Raw genomic sequence first — 17,556 nt, 5'->3', positions numbered from 1 at the left:
TAAAAGAGCTGGGGAGACACACAGGACAAAATGGATGCACAAAGATCTTTGAGTAAAGACACAACATATTTGATTAGTTTGTTTGACTGCATACAGAAAGATATGCTAGCAAGTGATTTTTGTAGGAAGTAATGCAGAGTTAATCCCAATTTGCATAGTATCCAAATAGTATGCGAGATTAGTATGTCCCAAATCATAAAATGTTGAAAATAAATATTCCGAATGTGCCTGGATGAAATACTGTTTGTGGTGGGTTTTTGAAGTGCAAATCTGTGCGTGCTTTTTGGGCTAATATAGAACACACCTTTTCTCTATCCCAACTTAACAAGCTAGATAAGTAATCCATTCATAGTTTAATTCCCCCAAAAATTGTAAACACTGTGAAGCTATCAAATTGCTCTGTTTGGGCGTCCCAACCAGCCTGTCACAGTCAACCAAATATCCTTTGGAGTTTGGGATGGGACTATAAGTTTGCCCAACCAATGGCAGATGGGGGAGCGTTAAGGAAACCTGTTTGAAAACCATTATAAAGGTACATTTTTTTGCAATTCCATTTGGTGACACTAGTGGCGCAGAAACTACACTGTTCACCTTTAATGATAATAATTAACTTTAAAGTAATGGATGCTAGATGCTAATGCTTGCATTCCAATGCAAACAATAATTGACAAAGGGGTCTGTGGACATTGTAGTATGTCCCAATACCGGCATACTGTCTGGCTACATATTCAAAAAGTATGTGATTTCCAGTCACTAGTGAAGTATAACACTATGCATACTTTTAGTGCATAGAAGTATGAAAATTGGGAAACAGCCTTCTCACCTCAAGTTATTTCAATCTAAAGGCCAATATTTTAAGGTACACACAAACGTGTGATATGGATTGCAAGGCAGTGCGGCGAACATGTTTGTGTGCATGTTGGTGATAAAGAGGTGCAGAGACACAGAGACTGCAGAGAAAAAGAGAGATTTGCATTAGCATGGGGAGGAAGAGTGATAGCCTGTCAGGTGACAGTATTAGAAAGCTGTCACCCAGGTCTGGCATGCGGGCAGCAATTACACAGTGGAGGCCGCATGCCTACTGAGCCAGCTCCATGTGGAAGCACAATTAGACACGGCTCCCTGTCTTACCGGCGGCATCAAACCAACCTTGCCGCAGCCTTTTGAAAGTTGTCCATTGAATGTTTCTTTGCTACTCCATCACAATGAATCTCCACCGATCCCAGTGGATGAGTCGCTGCTGGGACAGCCTCTGTTCTGCAGACTGCTGCTGACACCTGAACAGCGTTGTTTTCCCTTGAGCGCAGCTGAGCACGTGAACTCTCTGGGGGAAGGCATGGGGAAATCTGTGTCCCTACACTCATTACTCAGTGTTTGGCAGCTATTGCATGACAAAAGGAGGAGAAGCCGGCTTGGATACAGAAAGCTACATTGGCAGTTCACCCTCCCTGATGCCAGGTTTAAACAAGTGCATCTTCCGAATTTGGAGTGTAGCCTAAGCAATTTAGCTCTGCTGCAGAATCCCACACATAGACCCCATCATTCCCTGGGTAGCCTTTATAAATTTAAGCCTTGTGGTTCTCGCTTTTATTTGGGCTTAATACCAAACCTTGTAGAACCTCTTGGGTGCGCAAATACAGTTTCTGTTCCGAATTGCATTATGGGTGTATGTCCATGAAAAGTAATAGAATGAAACAATAGAAGTAGTATTACAAGAGAGAATGGCAATGTTGTAGGGTTGTGAAAGTGTCCATGTGCAGTGTTACAATTATTCTCAGGGTTGCTGCAGAGTTTTTAAAATCAAATTTAAGACTTTTTAAGACCTGAACAAATACAAATAATACTGTATCCCCATCCCAAAACAAACCCACCCAATTTCAAAATAAATCATGTATCACAGACTCTTACTTAAACAGGCAGGGGCACTCATTCAACATTGCCTTAACAGTGCTTATCAGTAAAACAGGGTAGGCTATATGCAAGTTTAAAATATTTAAGACATTTTCCACATTTATATCACATTAAAATTTTAGGTTTAAGTACCATTATATAAATAAATACAAATTAGAGGTCGACAAATATTGGATTTTACTGATACGATACTGTGTTGAAAGAAAAGCAATTAATCTGCTAATAGTTTTTAAAATTGGTAGCCTATATTAAACGTTCTTAGTCTTTCCTTCTTGTGATGGGGAGAGCCAGACAGAGGCCAATGACTAGGAGAAAAAAAAAAAAAAAGATTGATTCAGAGTGCGGAACTTTTAATTTTAAAGGCTGAAATACACCGGGGACTTTTGAAATGTTTGCGCTTCATTGCTTCCAGTTGCTCATTCAAACAGATAAGGGAAATAAAATGTGCATTCCTACAATGATCTACAACATATTACAATATAAACAATTAAAAGTAAACATTGTTATATTTCATCAACACTATGTCATAATCACCAACAGTTGGGATATATCGGAAATGTTAGGATATATCGGAAATTTATGACAAGCGATCACTATATGACTATATTAAGACTTTTGTTGTATCATTTAAGATAGTTAAGACTTTTTCTGACCTTAAATTTGGGGAAACTGAAACTGAAACTTAACATTTTAAGGATTCGCTGGAACCCTGGTTCTACACTGGGGTAACGGCCAAGAGTAATGTGTTAGCAAGTTGGAAGATGACAGTATTGTACAGTCTGAAGGCAGGAAGGGTGCCCAATAGCATTTCTTTTAAATTAATTATGGAAGAAACCATTGGCTTAAGGTGCTTCAAGATCCACATTGTTGAAAGTATGTGCAGAATTGTCCATTACCTTGATTTTGCCAAGTAAGACATGTTCCTGGATCAACATCCTTGTTAGGCCTAGAACAACATTCCTATGAACCAATAAGATTTCCAATCAAAAAGGGGTGGGTTTAGGTTTTATTCTTATGAACCTATAATTTTACTCTGATTTTAGGAGATGGTTGTAGGAACTCTTTATATGAAAAGTCCTTTTTTTACTCACCCTCGTGTTGTTTCAAACCCATATGACTTCCTTTCTTTTGTGGAACACAAAAGTATACATTTTTTAAAAATGCCCCACGCAATCACTGATTTCCATACAATAGCAGTTAATAGTTACTCACTTTAAAGTTTAAAGTTCTCTAAAGTGTCATAAAAGTAGTCCATCAGACTTGTCCATATTCCAAATGTTTTGAAGACATTTGATCACTCTGGATGATGAAGTGATCGAAATGTATCATTATTCAGTCATTTATTCGCTCTCAAATCATATCATTGATCAACTCATGTATAGAGAGCCCCAATCAAATATGGTGACAGGTCAATAGCACACACCTCATTGGTTCTTGCTCGTCTCATGACCAAACGTCATGACACAAGAACCAATCATTTTTGATGATGCTGACATTATTTAAAATATAATTTTGTGTTCCACAGACCAAAGATCATATGGGTGTGGAATGACATGAGGGAGAGTAAATGACGACAATTTTTATTTCTGAGTGAACTATTCTTTAGTTCTTAGTGTTCAACCTCTAAACTGTTTCTAGCTTCTCAGTGTAATTACTGATTGCATAACTATTTGCATTACTATCACAATAGGTTATAAGGAGTGGCAGTCATGGACAGTCTATCAGTAAATACAGTCAGCCAACACATACAGTCATACAGTCTCACAGTCACATACACCAGTGTATTGGCCATCATTAATCCTGCCTAATCAAGCCCAGCCCCCTGATGGGTGTCGAGAGGGGTTGAGTGAGAGGTGGGGGGAGGGGATATGAGATCTAAGGGTGTGCCAGCTGGTGTAGCAGCCACTTACAGTGAGTCATAGGACCATCTGTCCAGTCACTCTGCTCTACCTCTACACACGCGCACACACACACACACACACACACACACACACACGCGTTTGTTTTTCTATCATGGTGAGGACTTACTATTGACTTTTGTTTTTAATTTAAGCTAATGATATTTTTTTATCCCATAACCCTATACCTACCTCTAAACGTAACCCTTACAGAAACCTTTTAGCTATTTTAGATATTAAAACATTATTTAGTAGGTTTATTAAGCCAATTTCCTCATGAGGACTGTCCTGACAATGTAGGTGATTTCAGGTTTACCTATCCTTTTGGGGACATTTGGTCCCCACAATGATCATAAAGCCTGCCCCACACACATACCTAAAAGGCTGTATACACAAATCACGAACAAATATAAAATAGGAGCATGACATGAACTGTGAAAACAATGCAAAATATCTTATATATCTAAAATAGGTCATAAAAATAGGTTTCATTTCCTTTAAGTAATATTTAGTTCTGATTTTGGAGTGAAATATGACCTGGACATGCTCTTGACAGGTTTTGTGAGATTCGCTCATTTAGAGGTTTGTTGGACCTAAAACTGGCACTCTCTGTGAATATGCCTTAGGCTTTCATTGGACAAACATTCAGTAAAGACTGATAATTGGAATTAAGATCGAAGGATTTTCCTTGAAATGGGCATACTGAGAAAGAAAGTGTGAGATTATGATGTTAATTCAAATATTGGACACTATAATGTTGTGTAGAGAACCTTCAAGATTTATTTAAAAAACCTCTACCTGTGTGTGTGTGTGTGTGTGTGTGTGTGTGTGTGTTTGTGTGTGTATATATATATATATATATATATATATATATATATATATATATATGTATATATATATATATATATATATATTCCTCCTACCCCAATTTCCATCTTGGCTGCTTCCCATCCAAAAGCAGCAGAGGAGCTAACACTGTGGCTCTTTGACTAATTAATAATGGATACAGCTAGAGGCAAATTGAAACTATAATTATCCTTTCCTTACACCCTCACTCTCAGTTTTTGCAGAGTTTTATTCATTCAAGTTAAGATTCACATTCAAATATATGAATGTAATATAGTAATTCTTGTAGGCCTATAAATATTAAGCAGACATGGCATCACAACTCCATATTTTCTAAACACTGTTATGTATTGCACCTACCAGCAGGAGTTGCTTGTGAGCTCAATTGATTATGACACAAAAAAGCCCACAGCCCACTTCGAGAAACCAACCGCTATGTCTCAAGTGCTACATAACTAATGCAGCCGTACAGTTTAAAAAATACCATTTCACCTCCAGCTTTGAAATTATTTCCTAATGCAAACAACACTCCCCAAAATGATTTCTATCACAAGCAAAGTCTAGGCACAGACCTTCTTACTAACTGCATTGGCAAGAAATGAGTTTGAAACTATATGTCTTCAGTTTTACAGCAAGAAGCTGGCTATGCTTAATTATTTTTTTATTTTTTTCAAACGCCAAATGTTGTTTTCTCTGTTCCATCTGCAAAGCCTGTGCTGACTGCCACACGTCTTCCCAAGAAATTCTTCAGCCCTCTTTAGTGCACTGATAACTGTTTCCTACCCTGCAGGACATAAAACTGTTTAGGCTGGTTTGCTGGTCTTCCAACCTGGTCAAGCTTGTCTTTGAACCAGGTTTTGGAGACAAGCTGTCCAAACAGTGAACACCAGCTTGGCTACACTGGGAGACCAGCTAAGAGTCTCACTACCATCTCTGACTGGTTTAAGCTGTTTTTATTTCCATCAGGTAAACTATGTCCATCAATGATTTGAAACTAACAGTTTTTTACTCTCTCTTTCTCTCTCTCTCTGTACAGATGTTTCTCCAGGTCTGACCACTTGGCTCTGCACATGAAGCGACATATCTAAGACTGAGGGAGAAGAGAGAGAGAGAGAGAGAGAGAGAGAGAGAGAAACAAAGACTAAAAGAGTGAGATCGAAGAGAAGAACAGGTGTGCACCACCCAGATGAGAACATTCACAACAGACACTGGGTGCACACAAGGGGTCTGGCCGCAAACTTCACCACAAGGAATATGCGAGGCAGTGTGGGCAAACGTTGTTGGAATCTACACGCTCTCAATACAGTCCAGCCTTTTCATCAGCGATTAGCCATGCCTTACCAAGCCATAGCATGGAGGTCAGACACTGCCAAACACCACTTTTTTTTTTCCTTCATTCTCTTTTGTACAGTAAAACACCACAAGCATGGGATAAAAAAAACTTGTGAACAACACATCATGTACAAAATCCAAACGTACATCTCATTCATTACATAAGAGGAGCGTTCTACTAGATAATCCTGCTCATTGTACATTCTGGAACTTCCTTCTGTTTCTTTTTCAATCAAGGCCACATCACAATAACCAACCTGCAGCTATGTCGTATACAGCAAGCAACCAAACTCGGAAAACAACATTGCCAATACATTCTGAGGATTTACTAATGGAACTAGCGGCCAAACATAACGCCTGACCCCCAAAAGCAGGCTCTGCTTTAAAAAACAAAACAAAAGAAAATGCAGCATCGGCAATGCTCAGGATGTGTGCTGATTTCTTGTACTCTTCGCTCAGGAGCGAACTCTTCTCTGCTCTTCACATCTGTCACCTCACTGGTGACTGAAACGATGCGCAGCGACACTTTCTTGCCTTTGTTTTTTTTTTTTAAGACAGTGTTAAAAAGATGGTTTGTTTTCCTTCTGAGCTGAATTGTCTTAAACTTGTGAAAAGTAAAAAAACTCGCTTTGCATACACAAGCATAAATGTGCACATATGGGCCATGGGGGGAATTGTAAGCCCTTCTCAGTATGCACAAGGTTCGACTCAGTGGCTGCTATTTGGCACTGAAAGCGAAAAAGTTTGAAAAAGACAGAAACAGAAACCCCCAAAAGATCGGGATTGTTGGCTTGGTATGAAAGGACAGATGTCTTCTGTTTTTCATTTTGCTTTGCTCTGATTTGATCTGGGAAAAGCAAACCAAATGCAACATGGCATCAGCACGGACCTTGTGTGATGCTCTTGACACTGGAAAAGCTCTTTGGTTTTGTGTTGATACTGGCACCTGTGTAGCCCTGTGTTGAACCAGGGCTTTGGGGGGATGGATAGCAGGACGTTTGACTCTCAGATTGTGGAGCACATGCTGGGATCAGGATCCAAAAGAACTTGGTGGCATCAGCCCAGACAAACTTTGCCTGTTTTGTATCCATTGTCTGCACTGATTTTTTCAATGTTCTCTGTGCTTTTTTTCATACAGTAAAGAAAATCTCAAAAACAACACAAAAAAAAAATAAAAAAAAAATAAAAACAACTAGGAGGGAAAAAAATCCGCAAACAAAAAAAATTCAGAAAAAAACTAAAAAACTCTTTCACACACACACACACACACAGTACATAGAATGGTGTTTTTGCTCCTGGCTTTTCCTGAGAAAAAAACTAAAATCTCAACAACAAAAAAATGTAGAAGAATAATTACCAAGATAATGAACAGCGTTAAAACAAAACACTGCATGGCAGCCTCTTTCAGACAGATACACACACTTGCACACATACATGCACAGCTTGCCTCTCAGCATTATTTGTTTTTCACCAAAATCTTCACAGCAGGGTTTTAGCAATTGTTGTTTTGTAGGATTGCATTCCATCCAGACGTCAGACTTTAAAATGAGAGCTTGTTGATGTATTCTGGTAAATTATGTCAAACCGGGCCTAGGTCTAGCTCTGTGTTAACAATCAGCTTCTAAATCATGGGTACAAAATATATATCATTGTTCCCAAGGTTGTGAAGCCTGCCATGGCACTGCAGTCAGGGCGTTTCTCCACTGACCCTCCTCTTCTCCACTGATTTATTGGCTGCTGAGGGTGGAGAGGAGATTGAAAGCCATTATGATTCAGCAGTTACATGTTTGAAGTCATCGCAGACTCTACTAAACGTTCCCAGAGTATACCTTAGGGGACTGGAGCTACACAATCAATACCAAAACTCTTAGTGCAGAACTGCTTAAGAGTGAAGTGTTGGTGTCTTTCTCTTGGTTTGAGGCCTGCTGAAGGCAGCTCTTCTGTCACATATACAAACACACACACTCACCGTCAATGCATTTTACTCTGAACCATCCAATTGATTTGCCCATTTTTTATTTCTTTTAACCTAGGTTTGGTTTGTTTTCTCGAGCTAATTGTTATTTTGTCCAGTGAACTGCAAAGTCATGCCAAACCTTCGATGAAATGGGGGATGAATTGGTTTATCTCCACTAATGTACAATCAGTTGTGGTTTTTGGCACTTTCCACGAGGAGCGGCATGTGTATGTGACGATTGTATGTATGAGTTTCTGCAAAGTCAGCCAGCAGGACATTTTGCTACAGTATCATAATTACATTGTCAATAACTTGCCACATTAATGGAATCTGTGGGACAGTGTACAGCATTCTTCATGTGTCAAACCAATTTAGAAAGACTGATATCTAGAAAAACAGCTTTGAATTTAGCAAAAGGGTTACATTTCCATTTTACTCAAAGATTGCTGTGATGAAAAGCAACATTTATTTCTCGCTGATCTGGCCTCCTGTGACTCTAATGAGTTTTTGCTCCCTAAGAAAATGAAGATTCTGCTTCTTCCTACAGTCACCATATGGACACAACAGCAGGAAAGCAGAGACCAAAAAATAGCATCATATCATTTCCCTGACACTGATGAACAATGAAGCCACTGAACACAGTCTTCAAATAAACATTGAAAATATACATATAAATATCATATATTTAAATACAGCTCAAAGCCATGTTGAATGCAAAATTACAAATGAAGATCCCTTCTCTTTTTTTGCCAAGATGTTCCACACGTAACCAAATGAATATGGAACTGGCAAATCAAATTCATTAGCAGGCAGCATGCCATACAATCCCTTCACATATCAAGTGCCATTTGAAAACCCCATTCTCTCACTCTCAGATGAACAGCAGTGGTCCACACGCCATCTATCGCACAGGCATCCAATGCATACTTAGACTTTGCCCAAAGATTTACGCATTTGCAAATAAACTGCTGGGTGTTGAAAGAGAGAAAGAGAAATTTTACTTTAGATTCTATTCTAAACTCAGTATATATCTCCGATTCTGCCCTCCACCAGCCTCCTCTTAATTTGTTCTTGAACGTCTGTGTGACCATTGGATGGTCTCTAGTATGTGTGCTTGTAAAAAAATGGTCATGTTGGTTTGAATGCTAAGTCGAAGAACCCTAGCCGTGAAGTTGCAAACAGCGAATTAGTCGCATCGGTTCTAGTTTACTGCATAGTCAGTGCAGGATGTCTTAAGAAGTACTTTCAAGGTCACGCATGCCTTTAGAAACAACATTCTGAATATCGCCGAAACACTGGTTAAAATGTTGTCTTAAAGTGATAGCTCACATTATTCTCAATTCCTAACACAATTCTGAATTGCGAACTGTACAGAAGACCACCTTATCTACTGCGAGTTATCTATACGAAATTAAGATAATGACGTAGAGGAGTGTTTTACATGAGAGTTAAGAATGTTTGAAAACATTCTAAGGGAACAATTTTGTGAACTAGTGATTTGGGCACTCTTCCAGTGAATATCCCTTTCCAAGCTGTTTGCTTTATAGCTTCAAAGAGGCTTATGGCAGCTTTTTAAATTTTATACAAAAAAAATGCTTGAAACATCACAAGGGGATTTTATGAAAAGGGTCAGAGGCAACTAAGACATCTTTTCAGTTTTTAATGTAATTTTTTGAAAATTATTTCACTCCATAACTAACACTTGTCATAGTTACTGCTAGCTTAGTCTGTTTAATGACAGCTGTTGATTGTCTGCATAACATTTTGTAGCATTTCAAGATGCACTTATCAGAAGTATGTGAACACTTAATTTTTCAGCTTATTTAATATGTAAGCTTTAAGGTTCAATACGCAACATAAATTGTAACATGTTTTATTGTCATTGAGCCATATTCAGGAACCAAGAGCAGAACAAATGTGTAAATCATTCGTACAAAACATTCTTACATGAACTGTCGCATTCAATTCACTTAACACAGAAATCCATTCTGCTTACGTCTGCTTAGGTCCATTGCCTTCACACATACTCAGTGTATCAAAAAAGTAAAGTCCGCTATTCTGCGTATCTTGTCTAAAATTCACCCATATGGTTTTCACTCTCTCACAAAGTCAACAAGAGGTGAGATCTGTAAGGGTGGATTTGTAAGGCTTTATATTTCTTGAGATATACTGCATCTTGAAGTGCATTTGTATGTGTGTTTGTCCAAATTTGATGTGTCAGTAAATAAGGGATTCACCAGGACTTTCCCTTCGGCTTTTTACGTTCCTCACGCCCCACCCCATCTATCCCACCCTGCACGTGCAGAACCACAGTCAGCTGTTCCTAGATCAGTTATTTAAAACAGCCTTGCTCCTCTGCTTAAATTCAGTTCCATTCTGCAGTTGTAGAGGGCTTGTGTGTTACCAGCTGTCAGGGAGTGATATTTTACCTATGAATGTCTCTCAACATCACTAACCAGAGAGCAACCGGCCAACAAGAGACCTCAGTGACTTGATGCTTTACAGGTGATCTCTCTCTTACACAAACATGGCTCTCAAAGACCACCACCATTTGGTAGAGCAGGTACGGATCTAAAAAATAATAATAAAAAAATAAAAAAATAGAACAGTTATGTGCCATCTTGATTTATATCTATGGAAGTGGGATGACGTTTTGCTATTTGTATGCTGAAGCGTGTAGTTTCTTGCTAGAGCAGGGACCCTCATATCCACCATCACAACTTTCCCTCGCCACATCACTAACACTCCACCCCCTCACTTCCTGTAATCTTCACAATCTTCCTCTCCGTTTTTCTATTCAGTTCTTTCCTTGTGTGTTTTTCTTTTTTGGTTCTTTTGTTGTACAAAGTGTTTAAAATATTATTATTTGTATGATAAAATGTTAGTATGGTAATGTTCTTTATTAAGGAAGAAGACGAAATTTATTTTTGTTACTGGTCTGTTTCATAATTCTTTTTTAAATTGGTATTGTAAGATATCTATGCAAGAACTGTTCAGTGGAGCATTTTTATTTAAGAATGTAATTAATAAGTGTAATAAATGGTAGAATCTGAACACATCAGACTGACGTTTTCTGTTTCTGTGATCATAAAGAAGAGATATTACCTTGACAGCAGAGTGAGGGAGAGAGACATAGTATTTTTATAACCTTTGGTTGGGGGCTTTCAAAGAGCAAAGACACATTACCACAGTAAACAAAAACCACCACAATGTTACAATGGCTCTGTATAAAAAGGCTCAAAATGACTTTTTTTGTGTTGAGGGCTTCATTGGAATTAGAAAGCTGAGCACCAACATTCACAAGTTCCAAGAACATCACAATATGTTTGTCAATGGATATTGGTGTATATTATAGTGATTTTACCACAGTTAAGGGGTGTTCTAAGGTATGACGCAAAACATAACAACAATATGATAAATGATACCCATGTTCAATAATTACATTTATTAACAATAATTAATAATCAGAATAAAGTATTGTTCTGCCAAGCAATATAGTCCATTAGTCAAACTAGGTTTCCCACTTATTTTGACCAATGAATTGTTTTTCCAAGTCATTTGTGAAGTATTTTTCAAAATGATTTTATAGAGATTGCACTCAAAAAAGCAATACCTGCCCCCGCACAGAGCTCTCAAGACCATGATGGGAGAAAGGTGCCTCAAATTGTGTCGCCCCAGCCCTGGCTCGCAAGATCGCAATGGAAGAATGGTGCCCCAAATCGTGCCACCCCGCTCCGAGCTCACAAGATCGTGATGGGAGAAATGTGCCCTGAGTTGTTCCTGTCAGGCTACTCAGCTTTAAAGGCTCTATATGGTTAGGATTATGGATGTTCATAACGCATTCTTACATTCTGAACAAACAAGATAAACATGATCAACAGTATAGGTACACCATGACACAGGATCACCTCAGTGGTCTTGAGAAAATTAGTATCAACCATGTGATTCCTGAAGTCATTGATGATCTTGCATCAATGAAAACTAGGAGGGGAGGGTTACATTTTAAATGAGGGATTAGGTGTATTAGCACAAGCAGCAATCTGTAAGTATTCTGCCTTTCTCTTTATTTATTTGACTATAATTTAATTGTGCAATTTAAGTTATGTTTATATAATATAAATGTTAATATAATTTGCCATATATATACAGGTGCATCTCAATAAATTAGAATGTCATGGAAAAGTTCATTTATTTCAGTAATTCAACTCAAATTGTGAAACTCATGTATTAAATAAATTCAATGCACACAGACTGAAGTAGTTTAAGTCTTTGGTTCTTTTAACTGTGATGATTTTGGCTCACATTTAACAAAAACCCACCAATTCACTATCTCAAAAAATTAGAATATGGTGACATGCCAATCAGCTAATCAACTCAAAACACCTGCAAAGGTTTCCTGAGCCTTCAAAATGGTCTCTCAGTTTGGTTCACTAGGCTACACAATCATGGGGAAGACTGCTGATCTGACAGTTGTCCAGAAGACGATCATTGACACCCTTCACAAGGAGGGTAAGCCACTAACATTCATTGCCAAAGAAGCTGGCTGTTCACAGAGTGCTGTATCAAAGCATCTTAACAGAAAGTTGAGTGGAAGGAAAAAGTGTGGAAGAAAAAGATGCACAACCAACCAAGAGAACCGCAGCCTTATGAGGATTGTCAAGCAAAATCGATTCAAGAATTTGGGTGAACTTCACAAGGAATGGACTGAGGCTGGGGTCAAGGCATCAAGAGCCACCACACACAGACGTGTCAAAGAATTTGACTACAGTTGTCATATTCCTCTTGTTAAGTCACTCCTGAACCACAGACAACGTCAGAGGCGTCTTACCTGGGCTAAGGACAAGAAGAACTGGACTGTTGCCCAGTGGTCCAAAGTCCTCTTTTCAGATGAGAGCAAGTTTTGTATTTCATTTGGAAACCAAGGTCCTAGAGTCTGGAGGAAGGGTGGAGAAGTTCATAGCCCAAGTTGCTTGAAGTCCAGTGTTGTTTCCACAGTCTGTGATGATTTGGGGTGCAATGTCATCTGCTGGTGTTGGTCCATTGTGTTTTTTGAAAACCAAAGTCACTGCACCCATTTACCAAGAAATTTTGGAGCACTTCATGCTTCCTTCTGCTGACCAGCTTTTTAAAGATGCTGATTTCATTTTCCAGCAGGATTTGGCACCTGCCCACACTGCCAAAAGCACCAAAAGTTGGTTAAATGACCATGGTGTTGGTGTGCTTGACTGGCCAGCAAACTCACCAGACCTGAACCCCATAGAGAATCTATGGGGTATTGTCAAGAGGAAAATGAGAAACAAGAGACCAAAAAATGCAGATGAGCTGAAGGCCACTGTCAAAGAAACCTGGGCTTCCATACCACCTCGGCAGTGCCACAAACTGATCACCTCCATGCCACGCCGAATTGAGGCAGTAATTAAAGCAAAAGGAGCCCCTACCAAGTGTTGAGTACATATACAGTAAATGAACATACTTTCCAGAAGGCCAACAATTCACTAAAAATGTTTTTTTAATTGGTCTTATGATGTATTCTAATTTTTTGAGATAGTGAATTGGTGGGTTTTTGTTAAATGTGAGCCAAAATCATCACAATTAAAAGAACCAAAGACTTAAACTACTTCAGTCTGTGTGCACTGAATTTATTTAATACACGAGTTTCACAATTTGAGTTGAATTACTGAAATAAATGAACTTTTCCACGACATTCTAATTTATTGAGATGCACCTGTATATATATATATATACATATATATATATATATATATGGGGCTGTCGCAGAAACAACATCACATATGAACTTTTAAAATACTTGGGCCTGCCTTGTTATTCTTATTAAATAACATATTAATAAAATCAATCTTCATTTTGTTTGTCATTTTAATGTAATGAGTAAACACATTTTATCAAATGTACATTATTGTATTTATTTGTTATACTTTCGTATTTTTAAACGCCAATACAAGCTGGGTAGCGTTTCTGGGCGCATAGTGCCCTCATCCGACCATAAACAGCACCAAAGTTATCATAACCCACACGTTATAACCGAAAATTTAAATCATCCACAGAATTATCATTTCCACTGTGTGCAGTCTCCTGAGTTAAAATAATATCACCTCAGTGAATTATTTAGTAAATAAAGAATTCTTCAGCTTAATGGCAAAATGTATCTGTATGTTTTGTCTCTCTCTATGTTATGTTATTTTAATCAAGTAATGATTTGTCAAAAATTAATTGAATACATTCAGCATGAAATAAAACATTGCAGGAGTGAAAGAAAGCAGTAAACTCCCAGCTTGTACGTCTTCCCCATGGTGGATTATGGGCAATTAAATATACACTCGAAATTAGAGTGCAGAGTGGGCAAGAGTATATGAACAAAAGTAGGGAACGAGTGGCTCACTCAGAATTCAGACACTGCTACAAAATGGCAGACACAAGAAGTAGTGCACTATTTAGTGGATAGGGGCGTTTTCAGACACAGCGAGTGTTCCGTGACCAGGGTTGGTGCCCTACGCTGGCTGTGTACTCTGCATTTAGAGAGCGGCTGTACTGCTGTACAGAACTAATTATCTAAATTCTTTCGACACTGAAAACTGTAACTACACTGAAATAAGAATCCACGAGGGCTTTAAAAGCTATGAAATAGTGAAAGTAGGCATTAATAAAACATGATCTTGCTTTGGTTTATATTTCAGCAATATATATTGTTCCTGTGGGACATTAAGAAGAAGAATGTGAAAGTGATCTGTTTCTTGGTGATTCACATTCTTCTCTGCATATCGCCCCTTGCTGGGCAGGGAGAACAATGTCTAGCAAAAAATGACAAATATTGATCTGTTTCTCACCAATACCTTCATATCACTTCTGAAGATATGGAATTAACAACTGGAGTCTTATAGGTTACTTTTATGCTGCCATTTATATGCTTTTTGGAGCATCAAAATTTTGCCACTGAAACATTTTTCTAAAAATCTTAATTTGAGTTCTGCAGAAGAAAGGAAGTCATACATATCTGTGATGGCACGAAGGTGAGTAAATGATGAGAGAATTTTAATTTTTGGGTGAACTATCCCTTTAAAGTAATAGCTCAGCCATAATTTAATATTCTGTCATCATTTCCCTACCCTCATGTTGTTCCAAACCCATGTGACCATCTGTATTCTGTGGAACACAAAATATGTTAGACAGAATGTTAGAGACTGACCGTCTCAGTCACCATTCACTTTCAAAATATGAAGGAAAAAAAAACACATTCACTGAAAGTAAATAGTGACTCAGGCAAACATTCTGTCTAATATCTCTTTATTGTGTTGCATGGAAGACAGAAAGTCATACGGATTTGGAACAACATGATGGTGAATGATGACAGAATTTCCATTATTAATAATAATAATAATAATAATAATAATAATAATTCTGTAATACATGTTAAATGTGTATTAAGTAATGGAATATAGGGTAGATAACGTTTATATGTCATTTGTGAAAGTAACGAGTTACTCACTACTTGAGTACTCTTTTAATTGGATACTTTCTTAATCTTACTCAAGTAATCATTTATGTTAGTACTTCTACTTGAGAATTTTTTTTTTTTTAAAGTAATTGTACTTTTACTTGAGAACAGTTTTTGGCTACTCTACCCACCTCTGCGGTTAACCGCTATGTACAGTTATGGTGAGAAGAACAGGTTGGCACTGTTTTGGTGGCACGAGTGGGACCTACACAATATTAGGCAGGTGGTTTTTATGTTGTGGCTGTTCGGTGTATATATATATACATGTATATATTTCATTTAATTTATTTCTATGTTCATTGTCTGGTTATTTTTATTTAAAGTGATAGTTTTCTCTCATTATTTACACATGCCATTCCAGAAACATGGCTTTCTTTCTTTTGCAAAATACAAATGAAGATTTTTAGAAGAATATCTCGGCTCTGTAGGTCCACAAAATGGTGGCCAGAACTTTGAAGCTCCAAAAAGCACAAAAAGGCAGGATAACAGTAATCGATAAAACTCCGGCGGTTAGATCTTGTTAAATCTTGCATTGAACGGAGCCACAAAGTTGAGATATTTTTCTAAAAAAATTTTGCTTGTGTTTAGCAGAAAGGAGAAATGTGTACACATCTGGGATGGCATGAGGGTGAGTAAATGATGAGAACATTTTCAGTTTTGGGTGAACTATCCTTTTAACATATTTTGTGTGTTAAAGCATAGTTTTGTAATAAAAAGTTGTCAACATCGTAGGGGCATTAAGGGGGGCACCACATCGGATCTCGCCTAGGGCACCAAGTAAGCCAGAACCACCACTGAATGGCCAGACTGGTTCGAGCTGACAGAAAGGTACGGTAACTCAGATAACCACTCTATACAATTATAGTGAGCAGAATGCACAACACTTTGAACCATGTGGCAGATGGGCTACAACAGCTGAAGACCACGTCGGGCACTTTATCAGGACCATAGTGTTCCTAATAAAGTGTTCTGTGAGTGTATATCAGTATATCAGTTATGTTACAGTGGCTTTAAACATGGCATCAAAACTACCTGATTTATAATAGACATTTAGCATGAGAATCTGTAATTCTGCAAAATACTCTTCTGTCCTGCAAGTCACTAGCAGTGGAGGATGACATGTTGTCCAATGACTGAACGCAAAAATTAATTCAGGTAGGTATGCATATATTTGCAATTTTACAATGGCTACAAACGTGGCTCATCATAATTTAGAGCCAAAATTATCCAACTTTTATTACAAATTAATGACCTTCCCAAAATTCTCTCTATGGGCCATTTTGTGCATCACATGCTTTAATTAGTCGTCACAAGCCTGCCAATGACTTAGCCACCATTTAGAAGCTCATACCCATGACTCAAGGATTAAAAGGGCTAATCGAATAACTAATGGTTAATTAGAGAGTAATTATGTGAAAGAAAAGGTACTTCTGCAACACATTCTCACGTCCTTGTAAATGTCTTCCAGTGAGATTTCCTCCATCAGCCCAGCTCTATAATAGCTGATGCTAGTAATTGAAATTCACATTGTCATCGCCTCGAACCAACAGTGAATGTGAATTTCATGTGTCATCTCCCCTCCTAATACAAGCCAGTCTTTTTTTTATCTCAACAGGAACAAACTGATACACAGCACATCTGGAGTATGTAGAGTAAATCCATTTAATTGCATTGTTAATTTGTAGGAATGGGTGTGCCAGTGACTGTTGAATAACCTCACCTAGGTTAATCAAGGAAAAAAGGGAATTCTGCAGGCTGTAAATTTCCAGCTCGGTCTCTTGGGAATTGTGTCAGTGTCTTAATGTGCATATCCAGCCCCCTCATTCACCAGCCCACTCACCCCCTCTGCTCTTGGCACAGGGGTCGAATCGTCTGGGTGGCGGAGAAGACATTCATCCATGCCAAGTTTATTAATGCAATGCATCCCTGTGCCCTTGTGTGCTGAGACAATGGTACTAAAATGAGTGCGTTGATTAAATGGAAATTATGCCACTGATGTGATTATTGCTTTAATAGGGCTAAACCCCTGTAACTGATGCTAACCAACAAAAGGTCACTTAATTAAGGAAGTGATAGCAGCAGATAATAAAAATGTACAG

General features: G+C 38.1%; 1 protein-coding gene across 1 annotated transcript in view; it reads left to right on the top strand.

The window, feature by feature from the left end:
• The window catches only part of klf7b (Kruppel-like factor 7b), a 62,043-nt gene extending 52,158 nt beyond the window's left edge, over positions 1–9,885 (top strand). Inside the window, exon 4 of the mRNA XM_051708750.1 lies at positions 5,692–9,885. Within this exon, the coding sequence (XP_051564710.1) occupies positions 5,692–5,743 (52 nt within the window). The 3' untranslated portion in view covers positions 5,744–9,885. The remainder of the gene's footprint in view (positions 1–5,691) is intronic.
• The last annotated feature ends 7,671 nt before the right edge of the window (positions 9,886–17,556 follow it).

This window comes from Myxocyprinus asiaticus, chromosome 10 (genome assembly GCF_019703515.2).
Source record: "Myxocyprinus asiaticus isolate MX2 ecotype Aquarium Trade chromosome 10, UBuf_Myxa_2, whole genome shotgun sequence".
Taxonomy (NCBI): Eukaryota; Metazoa; Chordata; class Actinopteri; order Cypriniformes; family Catostomidae; genus Myxocyprinus; species Myxocyprinus asiaticus.
Note: the sequence above shows the minus strand (reverse complement) of the source record. Positions and strands in the feature narration are given on the sequence as shown.